Raw genomic sequence first — 18606 nt, 5'->3', positions numbered from 1 at the left:
AGGAGATATTAAGGCAGGTGACCAAAAGCTTGTCAAAGAGATAGGTTTTAAGGAGCATCTTAAAAGGAGGAGAAAGAGGTAGAGAGGCTTTGCGAGGGAATTCCAGAGCTTCGGGCCTAGGTAGCTGAAGGCACAGCCACCAATGGTGGAGAGATTAAAATCAGGGATGCGCAAAAGGCAAGAACTGGAGGATCACAGAGATCTCGGAGGATTGTAGAGTTGGTGGAGGTCACAGAGGTAAGAAGGGGCGAGGCCATGGAGGGATTTGAAAACAAGGATGAGAATTTTAAAAATCGAGGCGTTCCTGGACCGGGAGCCAATGTAGATCAGCGAGTACAGGGGTGATGGGTGAACAGGACTTGGTGCAAGTTAGGATACGGGCAGCAGAGTTTTCGACGAGCTCAAGTTTATGGAGGGTGGAAGATGGAAGTCTAGAGATAACGAAGGCATGGATGAGGGTTTCAGCAAACGAGTTGAGGAAGGGGCAATGTTACGGAGGTAGAAGTAGGTGGTCGTGGCGATGGAGCGGATATGTGGTCGGAAGCTCATCTCGGTCAAATAGGATGCCAAGGTTGTGAACGCTCTGGTTCAGCCTCAGACAACAGCCAGGGAGAGGAATGGAGTCGGTGGCCAGGGAACACAGTTTGTGGAGTGGACCGAAGACAATGGCTTCGGTCTTTCCAATATTTAATTGGAAGAAATATTTGCTCATCCAGTACTGGACGTTGGACAAGCAGTGTGACAAATCAGACAGTGGAGGGGTCGAGGGAGGTGGTGGTGAGGTAGAGCTGGGTGTTGTCAGCGTACATGTGGAATCTGACGTCGTGTTTTCAGATGATGTCGCAAGGGGCAGCATGTAGATGAGAAATAGGAGGGGGCCGAGGATAGTCATCTTATTCAATCAGCCAACCTAAGTAATTCAAAATAATGTCAATGAAGGTTTAACTTGACTGTTCTTCAAAATTATTTCTTTGGGCTTCAAAATCATTTCTTTGGGTGTCAAAACAATATGCAATCATATAGCACTGTTAACGTAGAAAAATGTCCCATGGTGCTACACAGACGTAATCAGACAAAAGTGGGCACTCAGATAAAGGAGGAGGTATTAGGAAGGGTGTACAAAAGCTTGATCAAAGAGGTAGGTTTTAAGGTGGGCCTTAAAAGAGGAGAGAACAGGGGAGGGGAAAGGCCATGAAGGGATTTAAAAACAATGAGAATTTTAAATGGAAGGTGTTGGGGGACCAGGAGCCAATCTAAGTCAGCAAGAACAGGATTTAGTGCAGGATAGCATACAGGCAGTGTTTGGATAAGTTTAAGTTTATGGAGGGTGGAAAACGGAAGGCCAGCCAGGAGACCATTGGAATAGTCGATTCTGGAGGTGACAAAAACATGGATGAACGTTTCAGTGGCAAAAACAGAGGCGGGTGATATTGCAGAAGTGGAAATAGGCAGCTTTTTTGATGAAGAGGAGTCAGAAGCTCAGCCCAGAGTTGAATGGGGTGCCAAGGTTGCTAATAGTCTGGTTCAGCCTGAGACACTGGCTGGGGAGGGTGAATGAATCAGTGGCTAGGGAACAGGGGTTGAGGGCAATAGATTCAGTCTTCCCAATGTTTAGTTGGAAGAAATTGCAACTCATTTAAGACTGAATGTCAGGCAAGCAGAGGCAGTGCAGGGGTTGAGAGGTGGTGGAATGGTAGGGCTGGGTGTTGTCAGCATACATGTGGAAACTGACCCCATGTCTGCAGATGACATCACCAAGCAGCATCATGTGGATGAGGAAGAGAAAGGGGCCAAGGAATGAGGTAGACCCGTAGGTCTTGAAATATTTCACTATGATTTAATTCTTTTACACCTAATAAAAATAAAATTGACAAATTTTCAAAGCTATCCAGAAAGGTTACTAATCACATACACACCACATATAATAAATCAATAAAGAGCAATCTGGAGGCAAAAAAAGTTAACTATTGCTTTTTCTCAGCATTCTTGAAGATTGTAGTTCAATGAAGATTTATTTCCCCTTCTTTTCTAAAACATACACAACTTTTCCAAAACACTGTCGCCAAAGCCACTTTATTTAATGGGTAATCCTGGTAATAAAATTTCAAAAATTATTTTACTAATCTTTGAACTTCTAAGCAACATCCTTAAAGATGGAGTCTGACCATCAAGCCAGACCACAAACCCCAATTTAAAATGAACTGTTGCAAAGAATTAGGATGCGACTTCCAATAATTCTTTTCCCCAAAAATGCTATCATGCTAAGTGATTTTAGACAACACAAGGGGTTGGCTTAGAAGATTTACTAATTCAGACAGGAAATTAAATATCAACATCAGCTGTATGTATGTTAATTTTTTTCTCTTATATCTGCTTAAATACCCCTATGCTGTCATCCAAACCTGCCATTCCAAGCAAAAACTAAACAGGAATAAGAGAAATGTTAAAAATGGATGCCAAAGTTGATCCTATTTCATTTATTTTTAAAAATTAATCTGTAAGTAGTACATAGAAATCTGAAAATAGGTTTAGCACAACATTTCTTCTGAATTAACATTGTCTCAACACCTACCACCAGGATTATCGACATGCATGAATACCATGTCATCATTTGCAGCCAGTATGGAGTAGAACTGTTCAGCACTTGCGTGAGGCAACTGTGCCATATTCCAGGTGTCTCCCATATCCAAGGACACATGGAGTGCCCTTAAACTGGCCTGTAAGTGACAATATAAATAATAAAACATTTTCTAAAGGCCATAATGGTGAGAAAAATCCAAAGATTACAAACAAAATCAAACAGATTACAGAATGTGCGTGAATTATACCATAGTTATACATGGTCCCTTCAATTATCAACTTTTTTTAAAAAAAACTCTTTGGTTATCCTGATCCAAGAAGTACACAACGAAGATGGGTAACCCTCATTTTCTCTACGAGTGCTTGTACCTATGCAAAAAAAAATCCTATAGTTCTGAATGCTCCATTTGACAAACTGAATCTTATTGAACTGTGATCAAGCTTTACAACTTTGCTTTCAAAAATATTAGTTTACAAACATTTTTCTACCAAAGGTTTAATTGATCTAACTAAACTGTAAAAATGACAGTTTAATGCTGCAATACACCACTCCACAAAGTAATATATTATAAAGGCCCCAAGTAAAAATTCTGACAAAATTGCCACTTCAAATTCAGATTTACTCTTGCAGTTGAGTGATCAGAAATGCATAATTTAGGATTGTAAATGGAAACTGCAATTCTGGTTTCCATCTTGCCTTGCTCACCAAAAAAATTGAATTCTCTTAAAACAAAGAATATCTAATCCAGTACCCAACTTGAACTGTCCTTAACAAATAAAGATCCATGGATTGAAATTTAACATTTATTACTTGGCAATTGTGGAAGTTATTAGATGAACAATGACAGTGCTATCAAGCGGCACTTACTCACCAATAACCTGCTCACCGATGCTCAGTTTGGGTTCCGCCAGACTCGGCTCCAGACCTCATTACAGCCTTGGTCCAAACATGGACAAAAGAGCTGAATTCCAGAGGTGAGATGAGAGTGACTACCCTTGACATCAAGGCAGCATTTGACCAAGGGTGGCACCAAGGAGCCCTAGTAAAATTGAAGTCAATGGGAATCAGGGGGAAAACTCTCCAGTGGCTGGAGTCATACCTAGCACAAAGGAAGATGGTAGTGCTTGTTGGAGGCCAATCACCTCAGCCCCAGGACATTGCTGCAGGAGTTCCTCAAGGCAGTGTCCGAGGCCCAACCATCTTCAGCTGCTTCATCAATGACCTTCCCTCCATCATAAGGTCAGAAATAGGGATGTTCGCAGAGTGTTCCGTTCCATTCGCAACCGATCAGATAATGAAGCAGTCTGTGCCCGCATGCAGCAAGACCTGGACAACATCCAGGTTTGGGCTGATAAGTGGCAAGTAACATTCGCACCAGACAATGACCATCTCCAACGAGAGTCTAACCACCTCCCCTTGACATTCAACGGCATTACCATCGCCGAATCCCCCATCATCAACATCCTGGGGGTCACCATTGACCAGAAACTTAACTGGACCAGCCACATAAATACTGGGGCTACAAGAGCAGGTCAGAGGCTGGGTATTCTGCGGCAAGTGACTCACCTCCTGACTCCCCAAAGCCTTTCCACCATCTACAAGGCACAAGTCAGGATTGCGATGGAATACTCTCCACTTGCCTGGATGAGTGTAGCTCCAACAACACTCAATCCAGGACAAAGCAGCCTGCTTGACTGGCACCCCATCCACCACCGTAAACATTCACTCCCTTCACCACCGGCGCACTGTGGCTGCAGTGTGTACCATCCACAGGATGCACTGCAGCAACTCGCCAAGGCTTCTTCGACAGCACCTCCCAAACCCGCGACCTCTACCACCTAGAAGGACAAGGACAGCAGGCACATGTGAACAATACCACCTGCACGTTCCCCTCCAAGTCACACACCATCCTGACTTGGAAATATTTATCGTCACTGGGTCAAAATCCTGGAACTCCCTTCCTAACAGCACTGTGGGAGAACCTTCACCACACGGACTGCAGCGGTTCAAGGCGGCGGCTCACCACCATCTTCTCAAGGGCAATTAGGGATGGGCAATAAATGCTGGCCTCGCCAGCGACGCCCACATCCCATGAACAAATAACAAAAAATCAATTGGCTACATTTTAAATTAGACACCCAGATTTTGTTAGATTTTGCTTATTGTACAAGATGAAATTTAAGACAGAGAACTTCTACTTTCTATATTTCTTTTGTTGCCTTTGGAATCATAAGTCTGTCCCAATGAATGATACTATATAGCATTTCCCTCCCTCCCCCCCCTTCACAGTTTAAGATGGAGGTCACTACATTGTCACAAACAGCTATTATCTAGAAAATATTTTTGAAATATTAGGAGATACCAACAAATTAAAGACACAAATGACTTATCAGTTAAGATGGCAAGCAAGATAGTTGAGCACCTGGATGAGGAGGATTTATTCATAATAACTTACGATAGGAATTCTGATGGGACCTGAAGATTAAATTCTTCAGGAGAGAATGGAAAATAATGCTGAAATCAAAACAGCATATATGGAGTTTTGCTTTGCAAGGGTCACAGTGTTATCTTAGCATTTGAACTTTATATTATCTCAGATGCTGGCCAGAGGGTGCTGGATAAATAAAACTTGGCTATATTTGAACGTATACTGAGTTGGAGCTACATTAAGTTGGTACAGCTGGAGGAAGGATACGTGGAAATATGGACCCAACTCTTTAGTTATAAAAGCTTCATATACATGAAACTATGCCTCAATTTGATTCAATAACAAAGTACAAAATATTCTTTCAAAGAAACACTTGTGGAATGAAGTATATAATTCAGTTTTCCAGCATTGTAACTTTTTGGCCATTAGTCATTCAGCAAGTTCAATTTGTAGTTGAGGGCATATTAATCTTGCAGGGGTCACCCAGAGTGGGTCATTTAGTACTACAGTTTACATTATTCTACATAAATGTTCAAGCCAGATCTCGTCATAGAACAGCATAACCCAGACATTGTTGTAAGATACAAAATCTTGGGGGGTATTTTCCTTTTTCCTCTGCAAATAGGCTTAAATACAAAGATCAACACTGGGATTTCTTAAACTTCAATTTGTATTGATAGATCACTCGGTCAGTAAATAAGAGTACTTCAAATTCAGTAAGTTGAATGTCTTTTAAAAGTAATTTTGAAGATCTCCAGTTTGCTTTAACAAGGCTTTAAAACTTTTATGCACATAGTATGAACCGGTGTTAACACAATTAATATTTTTCGTGGGCAAATTTTTCCAATAGAAAAAATATTTGCACTTTTATTCCTGCAACTGAAAAAGGATTATGTAGTACAAAAAAATACAAAAAAGGGTATAGTGGCTTAAAGAAAATATACTACGTGAGACAGTAAAGATAACTCATACTGGTTATGCTGTTCAGCATTATTTGTTTTATTTTCCATCAGATTGGCCACTTGCTAATAGTATCTCAGCTCTGGAGTGGCAGTTTCAACATGTTTGAGCTCAAATTTTTGAGGCGTTGAAACAATAAATGACTATTGATATCTGCTCAACTACTTAGTCATGTCAATTTTCTCCTCTCCCCTCCGGTCCTTCAGGCATTGACTCCTTCCAAGGGCACAGTTCAACATGTATCAGTCACCTTCCAGTACTACATGCAAGTTGCCATTATTCACATGCGAGACTTGACAGTGAGTGACTAGACTACTCGACTATGTGGATCGGGCATCACAGGCAAGTCTAATTCCATTCTCACCCAATGTTCTACATATATGTACACCTTCAACAGGGGTTGCTAAACTGCAATCACAACCAATCCCTTTTGCAGATTTTCCCTCCGTAACTCAGGCTGCTGAGGAAAACTGCTTCTACCACCACCCCTGGCTAACCCAGCACAGATCAACTATTTCTTCTAACAAAAAATTAAAAGTCACTTATTATTTCTTATGGTTTGGTGTTTGATTTACAAATTCTATCAATAAATTAATAGGTTGGTTAAATAACTGAAGTAGGAAAGAACTGCACTTTGATATTACAGAAGTGCTTTCAAAAGGGTGAGACATTACCTAGCTACTCTAACACTTCCCACTAGCATTTGAGATGACCTGGGAACAAATTACTCTCCCACAGTTGCATCATGGTGTGGAGAGACCAGAATAAGGACGGGGGAAAACCAGCTTGGGAGGGAAAGCTTTTTCTTCCCCCCACCCCCCCCCAAAGTGACCGTAAAGCCAGTAACAGTTCTTATACATTATATCTAAAATGTATAAATCTTTACCTTATCAGTCATAACAGAAGCAAAGAGGAAACGCCCTCCAAGTCCAAACGAGTAAATTTTTGATCCAATAGTTTTGAATGATTTTCCAAAATCATCTGTTCTTTTCAGTTCCAATAGACCCCGTGCAGCTAAAGAAAAAGACTGTATCTTCATCTGTTCCTATACATATTGCAAGTAGTGATCACAGCACAAAATCCAGGTTTTGGATTAAATATTTCAATTTTTACAAGAATACTTTTAATTAAATATTTCAAATATCAATAACAAATAGTTAGTTAATGTTCAAATGCCTTGGCCCCAGCTTATTTGAACAAAAACAAGCTCTGTAACACAAGCTCGAAAAGCTGGTCAGCTATTTAAAAGTTCTGTATCAATTAGAAACCAAAATTTAGGCTTTGCTACTGAATAGGAAACTACGTGGGGTTAAAAGATACTGTAGATATTCCCTATGCGTAATTACCATTGTAAAGCAATACATAAAAACAGCAGACATTGCTAACGCCCAGCATTCACATACTAAAGAAAACACATGCATGCCTTTAGTGCTTTCCAGCATTATTACTGGCACACTGATTCTAGGACACAGGTACTAACAATGTTATCCTGCAAGCAAGGGCTGAGAGTTGGCCCCTGGCAGTAAATCCACACAGTTAAACAAGCTGCACCTGCAGTCTTTGTCAATAGTACTCATGCACTCAAGTAGCAGTCTACTGGGCAGATAGAGCAAAATTCAATGCACATATAACCAGTTTTGTTCACTTTTACGGAAGCCTTTTAATGAAAGTGCAAGGGTTTAAGTCTGCTTTAAACTGCATTGGTTTAAGTACTGCCCAGGTAACTGTTCCAACAAATTGAACAAATAGTTGTAATCCCAATTAAAATGTTAAGAAAGTGAAGAAAAATCCTGAGTCAGAACAACTTGAAAATGCTTTGGAGTTTGTGGGTTTTTTTGCTGCTGACCACCACTCCATTCAGTGTATCAACAGCTGTTTACAGAGCACAGTTTTACTCTAATTAGTCCAACCCGAAAACAAAGCAAAGCCACGTATTGATGGCTTCTCTTGTGCCAGCTCCAGGACAGTTCCACATGACTTTTGGGACCAGAATTGGGTAAATTTCAGTGTACTTCTAGTCCTTTAAGAGCAAATGTTACATCAATTGTGAAAAACACAAATATAGTTAAATTTCTGTATAACCAGCACAAGCAGGCACATGTAGCCATAATTTGCTTGGATTAACTTTCTACACAAATCATATTTTATGGTTGCATCAAATGAACTGTTAATGGATTTTTAAAAAAATCTCTACAAGCTTCCAAAGTAGCAAGAAAAGTAAAACAAATAACATGAAATGTAAATGATAGATGGTGAAAAAGTGTCAACTAATAATTCTTGTTTCAAAATTACAATCCTACAAAAACTCAGGAGTCCTTTCTAAAGTACTGCAAAGTAGGATTTTTATTAACTTGTAAAATGTATGGTATTGACATAAACTTACTACAAGATCCACTGGGGTGGGTTGTGAAGAAAATTGTATCATTTTGTCCCCTGGAATAAAGCAAAGACAATCAAATGGAAAATAATGCTTACCATTAGGCTTAATCCTCAAACAACATTTTTTGTGGGCGGGGGAGAAGAGGAAGTACTTAGAAAAAAAGGCATAAAAGCGTTAGAGATAAGTAGGTAAGTTGTCCGTAATTGCCAAACATTTACTAAGAAACTGTTTCATAAACAAAATAACATCTGATGTACAAATTCACTTCAGCTGTTCAATGCACTTCTCGTCCCATCTCCAACTGACTTATCTCCATTTCCACGAATTCTAATAGTTACTAAATGGAGTCACTGAGCATACAAACCGACCTCTAATGATTTTACATGCTCAGTTCTTCCTTAGTAGTGAATCGGATACATCAGAAGAGAACTTGCTTGCATATTTGGAAGCCAATATTCTTCCTTTGCTAATTTTAGCAAATAAATTAGCTACGTATGTTTTGTTTTGCTAAAATTAGTGAAGGCAGGAATTTTAGTCTCATTGTAGAAAGAACACAGAATATAGGGTGCATTTTTACCTATTTTATTAACCAGTCCTGTAGCTAACATTGCAATTCCTCCATGTGCTTCAAATTATAGTGAGCAGTGGTTCAAGCCACTTTCATCTTATAACTCAATTTATTTGAATTATGGTGCCCACAAATGCACTGAAAATATAATAAATAGCCCCAATACAATGACAAGTAACCCTTTAGGTGAAGTACCAACTGGAGTGGAGAACTATATTGATATTAGAGCAAGGTCATGGAGTTAAGTTTATTATTTATGGCCTTTATTTAAAAAAGAAACCAGCATGTTTTCTCAGTCTGCACATCGAAAGCAATATTATTGATCACCCTCCACAGCTAAATGCTCTACTACTCAGGATTATCCTTGAAGGCAAGAACAATCTCAGGCTCTTTTTTTCAGCCTCCTACAATCCATTTGCACTGCTCCCTCTACCCAACAGCAAGTGCAAAAACCTCAGATTTGCTGTGTCTCCAAAATTAAGACAGTCTGCCAACTGAATTAGCTCCACCACCTGTCTATAACTTCCTCCTCAGCACCGATTCCATGTCATTTTGTAGCTTCTCCCCAGATGGTCACCAGGCACATTTCTTCCATGACGCTAAACCACCTGCTTCCTCGATCTCGCCCAACTCAATACAACTATTTTTCTTCAAAGCTTGGCGATATGGTTTACACTTTGTTTCTTGCATAGACCTCCAAAAAACCCCTTTTCAAAAGATTTTCCTCAGCTCATCCACCCTTTCCAGTCACCAGTCATCTTTAGCCTCTCTTTGCTCTCCAAGGTTCTGCACTGCATTATCACTCAAGTCCATGCTCACTTCTCCCACCATTCTCTATCCAAATACTTCTATCTGGTTTCTGCCCTGTCCATAATACCAAGTCTGTCCTAGTCAAAATCACTGGTATCCTTTGTGACTATGACACCTCATCTTTTCTTGCACTCTCAAGCAGCATTCTACATGGTCAATCACTACATGCTATTCTTTCCTCTGTGGTCCACCTCTGTGGGACCAGACTTGCTTGGTTTCACTCCTACCTATCCCAACATGGAAAGTACATCTCATGCAATTACATTTTTCCCCACATGGTCACCTCAGGAGTCCCAAAGGTTAACTCATTTTCTCATTTATATATTGCTCCTTGATGACATTATCCATAAGCATGAGCTGAATTTCCAGATGTGTGCTAATATCATCCAGATCTACCTCTCTATCATCCTTAACTCTACAAAAACTACTGTGCTGTCATATTGCTTTTCCAATATAGTTGAGAATCCCTACGTGGTCAGTTTTCGGTAAAATATTAAAATGTCTACGTGGCAAAGAAGCAGAATGCAAAATGGTTAGAAAGGGTTAATTAGTTAGTAACTGAGATTGGTACAAGTGGCCTGGCCCTCCTGCTGGGCCATATGTTTGCTTAGTCAGCAGGCCTGCATTGTCTTATCAATGATAGGTCTTTGATGTGAGTCAAGGACTGGTCTGAATGTCTCCATGTTTATGGCAGATCAATATAGGTAACGAGCTTAGCCAAAGTTGAAAGACATTCCAGGTTGGGAGATAAGGAACAGAAGGAACAGGAAGAACATTCTAAGTTGGAAAGTGAGGAAGTTATCCCCTTTGATGTCTAACAGCAGCATGATCAGCACATGGACGATCTATGATTGGCCGGAAATAATGTAACCTCGCATGGCAACCTGTGCCCGGCTTATGATTGGTGTTGACCCTCGTTAAGTATGTTCCAACCCTATTGATTTGTATAAAAACGTGTGGACTTCTGTATGTTGTTGTTCTTGCTCTGCCAGCATAGAGGGACTCTATCAGGAGTCCAAATCAATGCTGCAGACTAAGAACCCTGCTATTAAAGATGTGTTGAACTTTAAAATGTATTCGACTTCAGTTATTACTGAACCAGACTGAGGGGAAAGAATCCGGATCGTCATAGTCATGTTTAAACCAGAACCCTTCACAATGGCAAGACCAAAACCATTTTGTGGAACCCTTGCCAAAAAAGTTTGCACCTTTGCCTTCAGCTCCATTCACCCTTGCCAGCTGCTTGCTCAGGCTGAACCAGATGGTGTATTTAACCCATGAGCTGATTTCAAACCCCACATCCTAGCCATCAAAAAGATTGTAAAAGCTGTTAAAAAGGGAATTTGAAAAGAAACTTGCGAGGGATATCAAGATTAACAAAGTTTTTAACAATTATATTAGAAGAAAAAGGGTAGTCAAGGGTAATGTGGGTCCTTTAAAAACAGATGTGGGTAGTATTGCAAATGAAAATAAGGAAATGGCAGACTTGTTGAATAATTACTGTGCGTCAGTCTTCCCAGTAGAGGACGAGGATACCTGACATTCCAGGGAAATTAATAATGAACAAAGGGCTGGAACTCACTAAAATCAGAACCAGGCCATTCCAAAGGCAAGTTAGGAAACACTTCTTCACACAAAGGGTGGTCAAAGCAGAGAACACTCCCACAAAAAGTAGGTGCTAGCTCAATAAATAATGTAAATCTGAAATCAATAGATTTTTGCTAGCCAAGGGTATTATGGGATACGGAGCCTAGGCAGTAGGAAGGAGTTGGGATACAGATCAGCCATGATCTCATTGACTGGCGGAACAGGCTCGAGGGGCTGAATGGCCTACTCCTGTTCCTATCACCAAAATCACCTCCTTCCACCTCAACGTCACCTGCTTCCAGCCTTACCTCACCCCGTCACTACTGAAACCTTTACAACATGTGTGTTAACCTCCAAAACTCTCCTTTTTGGCCTCCCATCATCTACAAACTACAACTCACCAAAAATTCCACTGCACATCAATGTTTCCTCTAATTTTTTTCAGCCATGTGTGGAATGAATTTGAGTTTGTGCACCGATATAAAGGCTGTGCGCGCCACCGTAAAAGAAAGTCACAAATTTGAATAGAACATTTTTTAGAAAACATTATTCAGGGTATATAACAAACAGAACAAATGTACAAAATAATGGACAATTGTAACAAGGCGAGCTGTCAAGGATTTTTAATTAAACAAAACAGGGGTCAGTACTAGGTCCCTCGCTTTTTGTGATATATATTAATGATTTGGATTTAAATGCAGGGGGGCATGATCAAGAAGTTCGCAGATGATACAAAAATTGGCCATGCGGTTGAAAGTGAGGAGGAAAGCTGTAGACTGCAGCAAGATATCAATGGACTGGTCAGGTGGGCAGAAAAGTGGCAAATGGAATTCAATCGGAGAAGTGTGAGATAATGAATTTGGGGAGGGCAAACAAGGCAAGGGAGTACAAAATAAATGGGAGGATACTGAAAGGTGTAGAGGAAGTGCATGTCCACAGATCCCTGAAGGTAGCAGGACAGGTAGATAAGGTGGCTAAGGCGGCATATGGAATACTTTCCTTTATTAGCCGAGGCATAGAATGTAAGAGCAGGGAGGTAATGCTGGAACTGTATAAAACATTGGTTAGGCCACAGCTTGAGTACTGTGTACAGTTCTGGTCACCGCATTAAGGAAGAACGTAATTGCACTAGAGAGGGTACAGAGGAGATTTACGAGGATGTTGCCAGGACTAGAGAGTTTTAGCTTTGAGGAAAGACTGGATAGGCTGGGGTAGTTCTCTTTGCAACAGGAGGCTGAGGGGTGATTTAATTGAGGTATACAAAATTATGAGGGGCCTAGATAGAGTGGACAAGAAGGACCTATTTCCCTTAGCAGAGAAGTCAATAACCAGGGGCCATAGATTTAAAGTGATTGGTAGAAGGATTGGAGGGGAGTTGAGGATTTTTTTTTTTCACGCAGAGGGTGGTATGGGTCTGGAGCTCACTGCCTGAAAAGGTGGTAGAGGCAGAAACCCTCAACTAATTTAAAAAGTACCTGGATATGCACCTGAAGTGCCATGACCTACAAGGCTCGGACCAAGTGCTGGAAAGTGGGATTAGGCTGGGTGGCTCATTTTCTGTCAGCATGGATATGATGGGCTGAATGGCCTCCTTCTGTACAGTAAACTTTCCATGATTCTATGAAAATGGTTATAGAAATTTCAGAAGTAAACACTGTCACCAGAGGAAAGGGGAAATCCTGATTGAGACTCAGTCTGTAGATGACAAGCCAGATGATGGAGAAGAGGGTGACTGTCTCTGGTTCAGATGTTTGTGTGTAAATAAAGGCTGTGTCTCTGTTAGAGTCATGTGGAGTAGCTATATGGTTTGATGGTTCAGCTCAGTCTAAATGGGGCAGAACTGGCAAATAAAATGTCTGAAAAATAATGAGGGAATGAGGTGCAAGTACATTGGGGCTTTATCAAGCCAGGGGTTGTTCAAACACAAGGTGAAATTGTCCGCTAAAATGTTAACTACTCCGATACACATGTGCCTTGGAGTTCATTATTTTCACGAGATCAGTAATTTTTTTGTGCCTGATACACAGTATATGTCTTGGATCTAGCATGAGTCCATCACACTTGAGATGTCACACTTTGGCAATCACATTTACTGTGTCAAAAGTATTAAAAAAAGCCAGTAATTTCCTTCTGCTTTTTCTGACCTTCATTTCCTTGTCTCTTCTCAAGGACAGGAATCTTGGATTTTCTGCTAATGTACAGAAACTTCCTTCAATAACTAGCCTTCAACTGACCTCAGAATCTGACTATTGAGACCACAGTACAGAAGTTACCGATGTTTATCAACACATTCAAATGCCATTGTTTCAGCAGTGATTATGTCCCCCAACAGTGATGGAAGCAAACAACCACTGCTATCACCATTGCAAAAACGTAAACCTTTATTACTTAGGCATGCAGATGCACAATGTTCCCCCTGCTTGTGAAATCTGCCACTTTTTCCCCTTTACTCCTTTTCAGTTAGTGACTTACATTGAGGCACAGCTCAGAATGTGTTAGCTGTCCTTCGGTACCTCAACCAAATGACCATTCTTCACATATGAGCCAGGACAGTGAAGGCTGAGTATTTCTGTTAACGTTGCAGGCAGAGGTGGACCTGCTTCCCGAGGTGCAACTGGAAACAGTCGCCTTTTGGTGCTTCCAACTTCGCCAGTGCCATAGACACATGGCACAAATGGGGTATAGCGATGGCCGAGTTATTAATTTACATTCCTGCACTGGAATCAAACCATGCATACTAGGTCCCTGGTCCAATCCCTGGTCTGGCCTGTGCAGTGCTGTGTTTGCAGATGGCTATTTGATCATGGGGGAAATGCAGGTGAAATTCGGAAACGACCTTATCTGAATGCACATACACTTTCCAGGGTGGATTGCTGGATTTAAGGCTGGAGCAAATACAGAACCTTTCTCCCCTCCCTAGTCCAGTAACACAGAAGGTAAATGTTGTGTCCCCACTATTGGCTAACTCAGCCAGAGAGAGGATTGAACCTGAAAGGATTTTGATCTACAGGACCTAGTTGTTTACACATCCGATACCCACCCCAACCCCCAAAACACCCACCTTAAAATGATTCTCCACGGTCACGGGTGCGCACAGAGCCAGATCAGAGCACGAGCAGCAAGTCCAGGAGCAGCTGCAGACACAAAGCACGAGGACGACCAGAGCCTGCGCTAATTCCAAACTCCAGCGCATTCGCTCTGCCGGATATGTAGATCCACCAGACGCAACAAGATCATTTATTTAGTCACCCGGATGTGACAGATGACACCGCATGGCTCAGGTTTGGAGCGAGGATGGAATAAGTGCGCGGCAAACAACAGACTGCTATGCGACCGCGCGCAGCTTAGAGGGAACAGTGCTCTACATCCTCTCCCATTCACTAATCGTTTCTGCCTTTACCAACCTAATTGCTTCCCCATCCCCAAACACATTTAATTCAAAGTCCTTATCCTCAATTTACAAATCTCTCTATAGCCTCATCCTACCACTGCATTCTCCTCCAACCCAACATCCCTATCAGAACCCTTCCAACTCTGGCCTTACCTGCAATCTCTCTTCTCTCCCTCACTCACTCAGAAAAAGAGCACCTTCAACCAAACTCTTTGGAACTGCCTTCCTAAACCCACCTTGCTATCTTTCGTCCCACCTTCAAAACCTTACGCTCTCAGATCATGCCCTCAATTATCTCCTTTCAGCATTATGTTCAGCAGTATTATGGTCAGCATCCATTTCTCCTTGTGAAGTGCATTTACTACTTTAAAGGGTGCTTCATAAATGCAAGTTATCACCAATTGAAAAATGATTTGCTGCATATGTTAATAAAACAAAATACATTCAGCCACTTCAGTTACTATTAGTTGAGCTTTACTTACCATTTAACAAGACAGACAAAGTCATGAATTTCTTTCCACGTTTCACCAAAATTGGAGGAAAACCACAAAACATTCTGGAATATTGCAAATAATGTTTCAGACAAAAGAACATCATCTCTGGGTTACATAAATCACTAAATGTGCCACAGATGCATATTAAGTGCAAAAATGTTTTCACTCACTATGAAATATACTTGTATGAAACTACTTGCATACAAATCCTATTGATAGATTTTTTTTAAATTGCCAACTCATTTGCAAATGCAACATATCATTTGCTTTAAAAGGAAGTATTTTACACGCACACCTGTTCGTTTTAAAATATTCATCTTGTTTGTTGTGGCATGTACATGGCTAAGCTAGAATATAATTTGAACACTAGTTGCGACTCTTCTGCTAAGTCTTCCTCTGCTTCTCCCATTAATTTTATCTCCATTTCTTGTTCCTTCTGTATGCCTCTCGTATACTTTCATCTCATCTGACTATTTTTCTCACTTCTTCTCTCCTTTCTGCAAGTTTCTCATCCCCATCTTTCTCTCTTCTTTCATTTTTCCGTATTAGTATCTCAATAAATATCCCCTACAGTTACCCCCTTTCAAGGTAGAAAAAGGCAAAGGCCAAGTTTCTCCCGTCTTTTCTGCTAACTCAGTCCTCTGATGCTAGGGATCAGCCTTGTGGCTCTTCTCTTAACTCTCCAGGGCTTGACTGTATCCTGGTGTCTGACCAAAACTGGACACATTATTCAGGTGTGGCCTTATCAGATCACTAAACAGTATGAGCATGGCTTCCTCTGACTTGCATCCTACTGTTTTGACGATATAGTTCAGCATTCTATTTGCTTTGTTGGACATGTTGAGTAGAGTCAAATGGTACCTGGATCTCTGAACTTTCTCCTTAGCTATTTCAACACCAATTGTGAAGGATTTATGCCATCCATTTATCTCTTCCGACATGCAGTACTCTGCATGTTTCTATACTGAATTTCAATCTGCCACTGTTACTTACATATTTTGTCCAATTCAGTGTTCATTTACATATTTGTTTAATTCATTATGTAGTTCCTGGACTGCCTCCTCAGATTCAACTTTTTGTTCGAAATAGTCTGAGCTTCTGAATCCAACTCATTAATGTAAATTAGAAACAATAAGGGTCCCAATACTGATCCCTGGGTTACCCCCTCAGCACTACTTCTTGCTCTGACATAATTCCTGTAACAAGTATCCTTTTGCCAATTTCTTATCCATTCCCCAGTTACCCTGGATCCCCATCACTTTAAGCTCAACTAGTACCCTATCATGTGTGGCTCTGTCAAGCGCTTTTGGAAATGAAGGTATGTTGGAACGTCACTTCTTCAACAAAAAAAAAATGAAGGCAGGATCTTCCCCTTTCTTAATCCACACTGGCTGCTGCTTAGATCACCACACAGGTAATTCCCAAGTTTATTCCTGACAACCAATTTTATTATTTTAGTTCCCCAGATTGGTTGTAAAATGAGCACAATGGCTGATTTCCAATCTACCAAGACTTGCCGGGGTTCATTCACTCCCTCATAATGACCATCAACGCCTCAAAAATAAGACACATTAACAAATTTGAGAACATGGTCACTTGCATGTGTGAGGTATTCTTCATATGTGAAACAATTATGTTGCTTAAAGTTCAGCTGTTGTTTAGTACCAAAACAGTAACAGCATTTCTTCACACTATAAAGCAACCAAACTACTATTTTAGTTTGGTCATGTCTATACTCTCTGGCATTTCTATGGTTGGAAATAGGCTAACATGACTGCATTAAAAAAAAAGTAGACATCACACTTTTAACCACAGACATCTTTAAATAACCTATGGTGTTAAACACCATCAGCAATGACGCTTCTGGAAATGCTGACAGTGGCAAGAAAAGTATGTAGAAACTAAGTACACATTCAGAAGCATTATATTTAAGTGTCATTTGTTGTGTGGATTTTCTCTTGCAATTTCTACTACCATTCGATTTTCTTCTAATCATTTATAGTAATTTACTTATATATTTTAGTGTTAGTGAAAGTTTCTATAGCAGATTATTCAAATATTGTTACATCTGCATAAAACTTTATACATACCGAAAGCCATCTATTTCTACAAAATACTATGACATTTGAGAAAGGATTACTTTTATATTTTTGTATCCAAGGCAGCTGCAATGGTTATATATTTTCCCCTTCACAGAAATAGCTATTAGAAATAAAGTACTACTGCAAAAATGGTAAATGCCAAATGTACTAGTTTTTCCATTCTGTATCAGCTGAACTTTCTCATCTTCAAACTCCACACACTGTAGTAAACTGAAAGCAACATTCCTAACTCAGAATTTCAAAGTTATTTTTTCATCTCCTAAATAACCAAAACCCAGTGCAGTTAAAAAGACTACAATAATTTCCTTCTTAGATGCACTCACATCTATGCTCAGTGCTAGCAGATGTTCAGAATTCTTGGAATGGTAAAAGATCTGCAATAGTGGGTGAAAAGGAAGATTTATGGGGACAAAGTTCTTTCCAAAATCATTTGACCTGAAGATCCTTCCTCCACTGCTCTTTCCAGACACATCAGCTGTAAGAATCACCTAAAGGAGAATGACAGGAAAACAATGGTCATGATGAAATATACATGAAAAGTTTTTTTTAAAATCACAATTAAACTGCCAATGCTTCCTAAATACCTTGAAGATGTAATTAATGTTATATTTATAATGCAGAACTATTTCCTGAAGTGGCTCTGCAATGCTAGCTACATCCATTCATACTGAATTCACATTAAAACAATTTTTTTAAGTGCTATTTGTGGCCATTTTCTGGGACTGTTTTCTCTAATGACTTTGGGGGACCCATATAGACCAAATGTCTTAAATCTGCTCCTTTGCTGTTGCATACACAGCAAGTATAGCCACTTCAACTACTCAGACCATTGGCAGGGAAAAAACAAACACTACACTTGCTGTACATTTATGCTACCGGGTTACACCGTTGTCAGAGACAGGCGCCAAAACTACCTCTTATGGTAATACAAACTGTTGGCTTCATTTATTTGACCACTAGTAGCAGCCTGAAAGTTGGTAGCAAACCAGCTACATGGACAATATGTTTCAGTGTTTACACTTAGCTTTACAGGTCTCATGCTCATATGATCAATGTGAAATTTGATTATTAGTTCCAGTTTCTGTTGCCTGCTTTAATCCCTGTGACACCTCAGTACCCAGAACCTCATTATATAGCTCAATGGCCTCGAGTATAACTCATCATTCATTCAATCTATAAAAGTAACATTCTTTTATTTATCTGGTTCCCACAACCCATTTTACAATTGCGAGCAAATTCCAAATCAATTGAATTCCTATTCACGGAGAAGTCTTTAAAAGCCAGATGTGAGGCCAATTGAAAGTC

General features: G+C 40.3%; 1 protein-coding gene across 1 annotated transcript in view; it reads right to left on the bottom strand.

Moving 5' to 3' along the window:
• Positions 1-18606, bottom strand: part of sort1a (sortilin 1a) — a 70003-nt gene that overhangs the window by 26410 nt on the left and 24987 nt on the right. Inside the window, exons 5-9 of the mRNA XM_068007541.1 lie at positions 17625-17789; positions 15188-15261; positions 8353-8402; positions 6856-6983; positions 2573-2717 (exon numbers count right to left, since the gene is read on the bottom strand). Of these exons, the coding sequence (XP_067863642.1) occupies positions 2573-2717; positions 6856-6983; positions 8353-8402; positions 15188-15261; positions 17625-17789 (562 nt within the window). The remainder of the gene's footprint in view (positions 1-2572; positions 2718-6855; positions 6984-8352; positions 8403-15187; positions 15262-17624; positions 17790-18606) is intronic.

The sequence above is a fragment of the Heptranchias perlo genome, chromosome 27 (assembly GCF_035084215.1).
Source record: "Heptranchias perlo isolate sHepPer1 chromosome 27, sHepPer1.hap1, whole genome shotgun sequence".
NCBI lineage: Eukaryota > Metazoa > Chordata > Chondrichthyes > Hexanchiformes > Hexanchidae > Heptranchias > Heptranchias perlo.
This window is presented reverse-complemented; position numbering and strand designations above follow the sequence as displayed.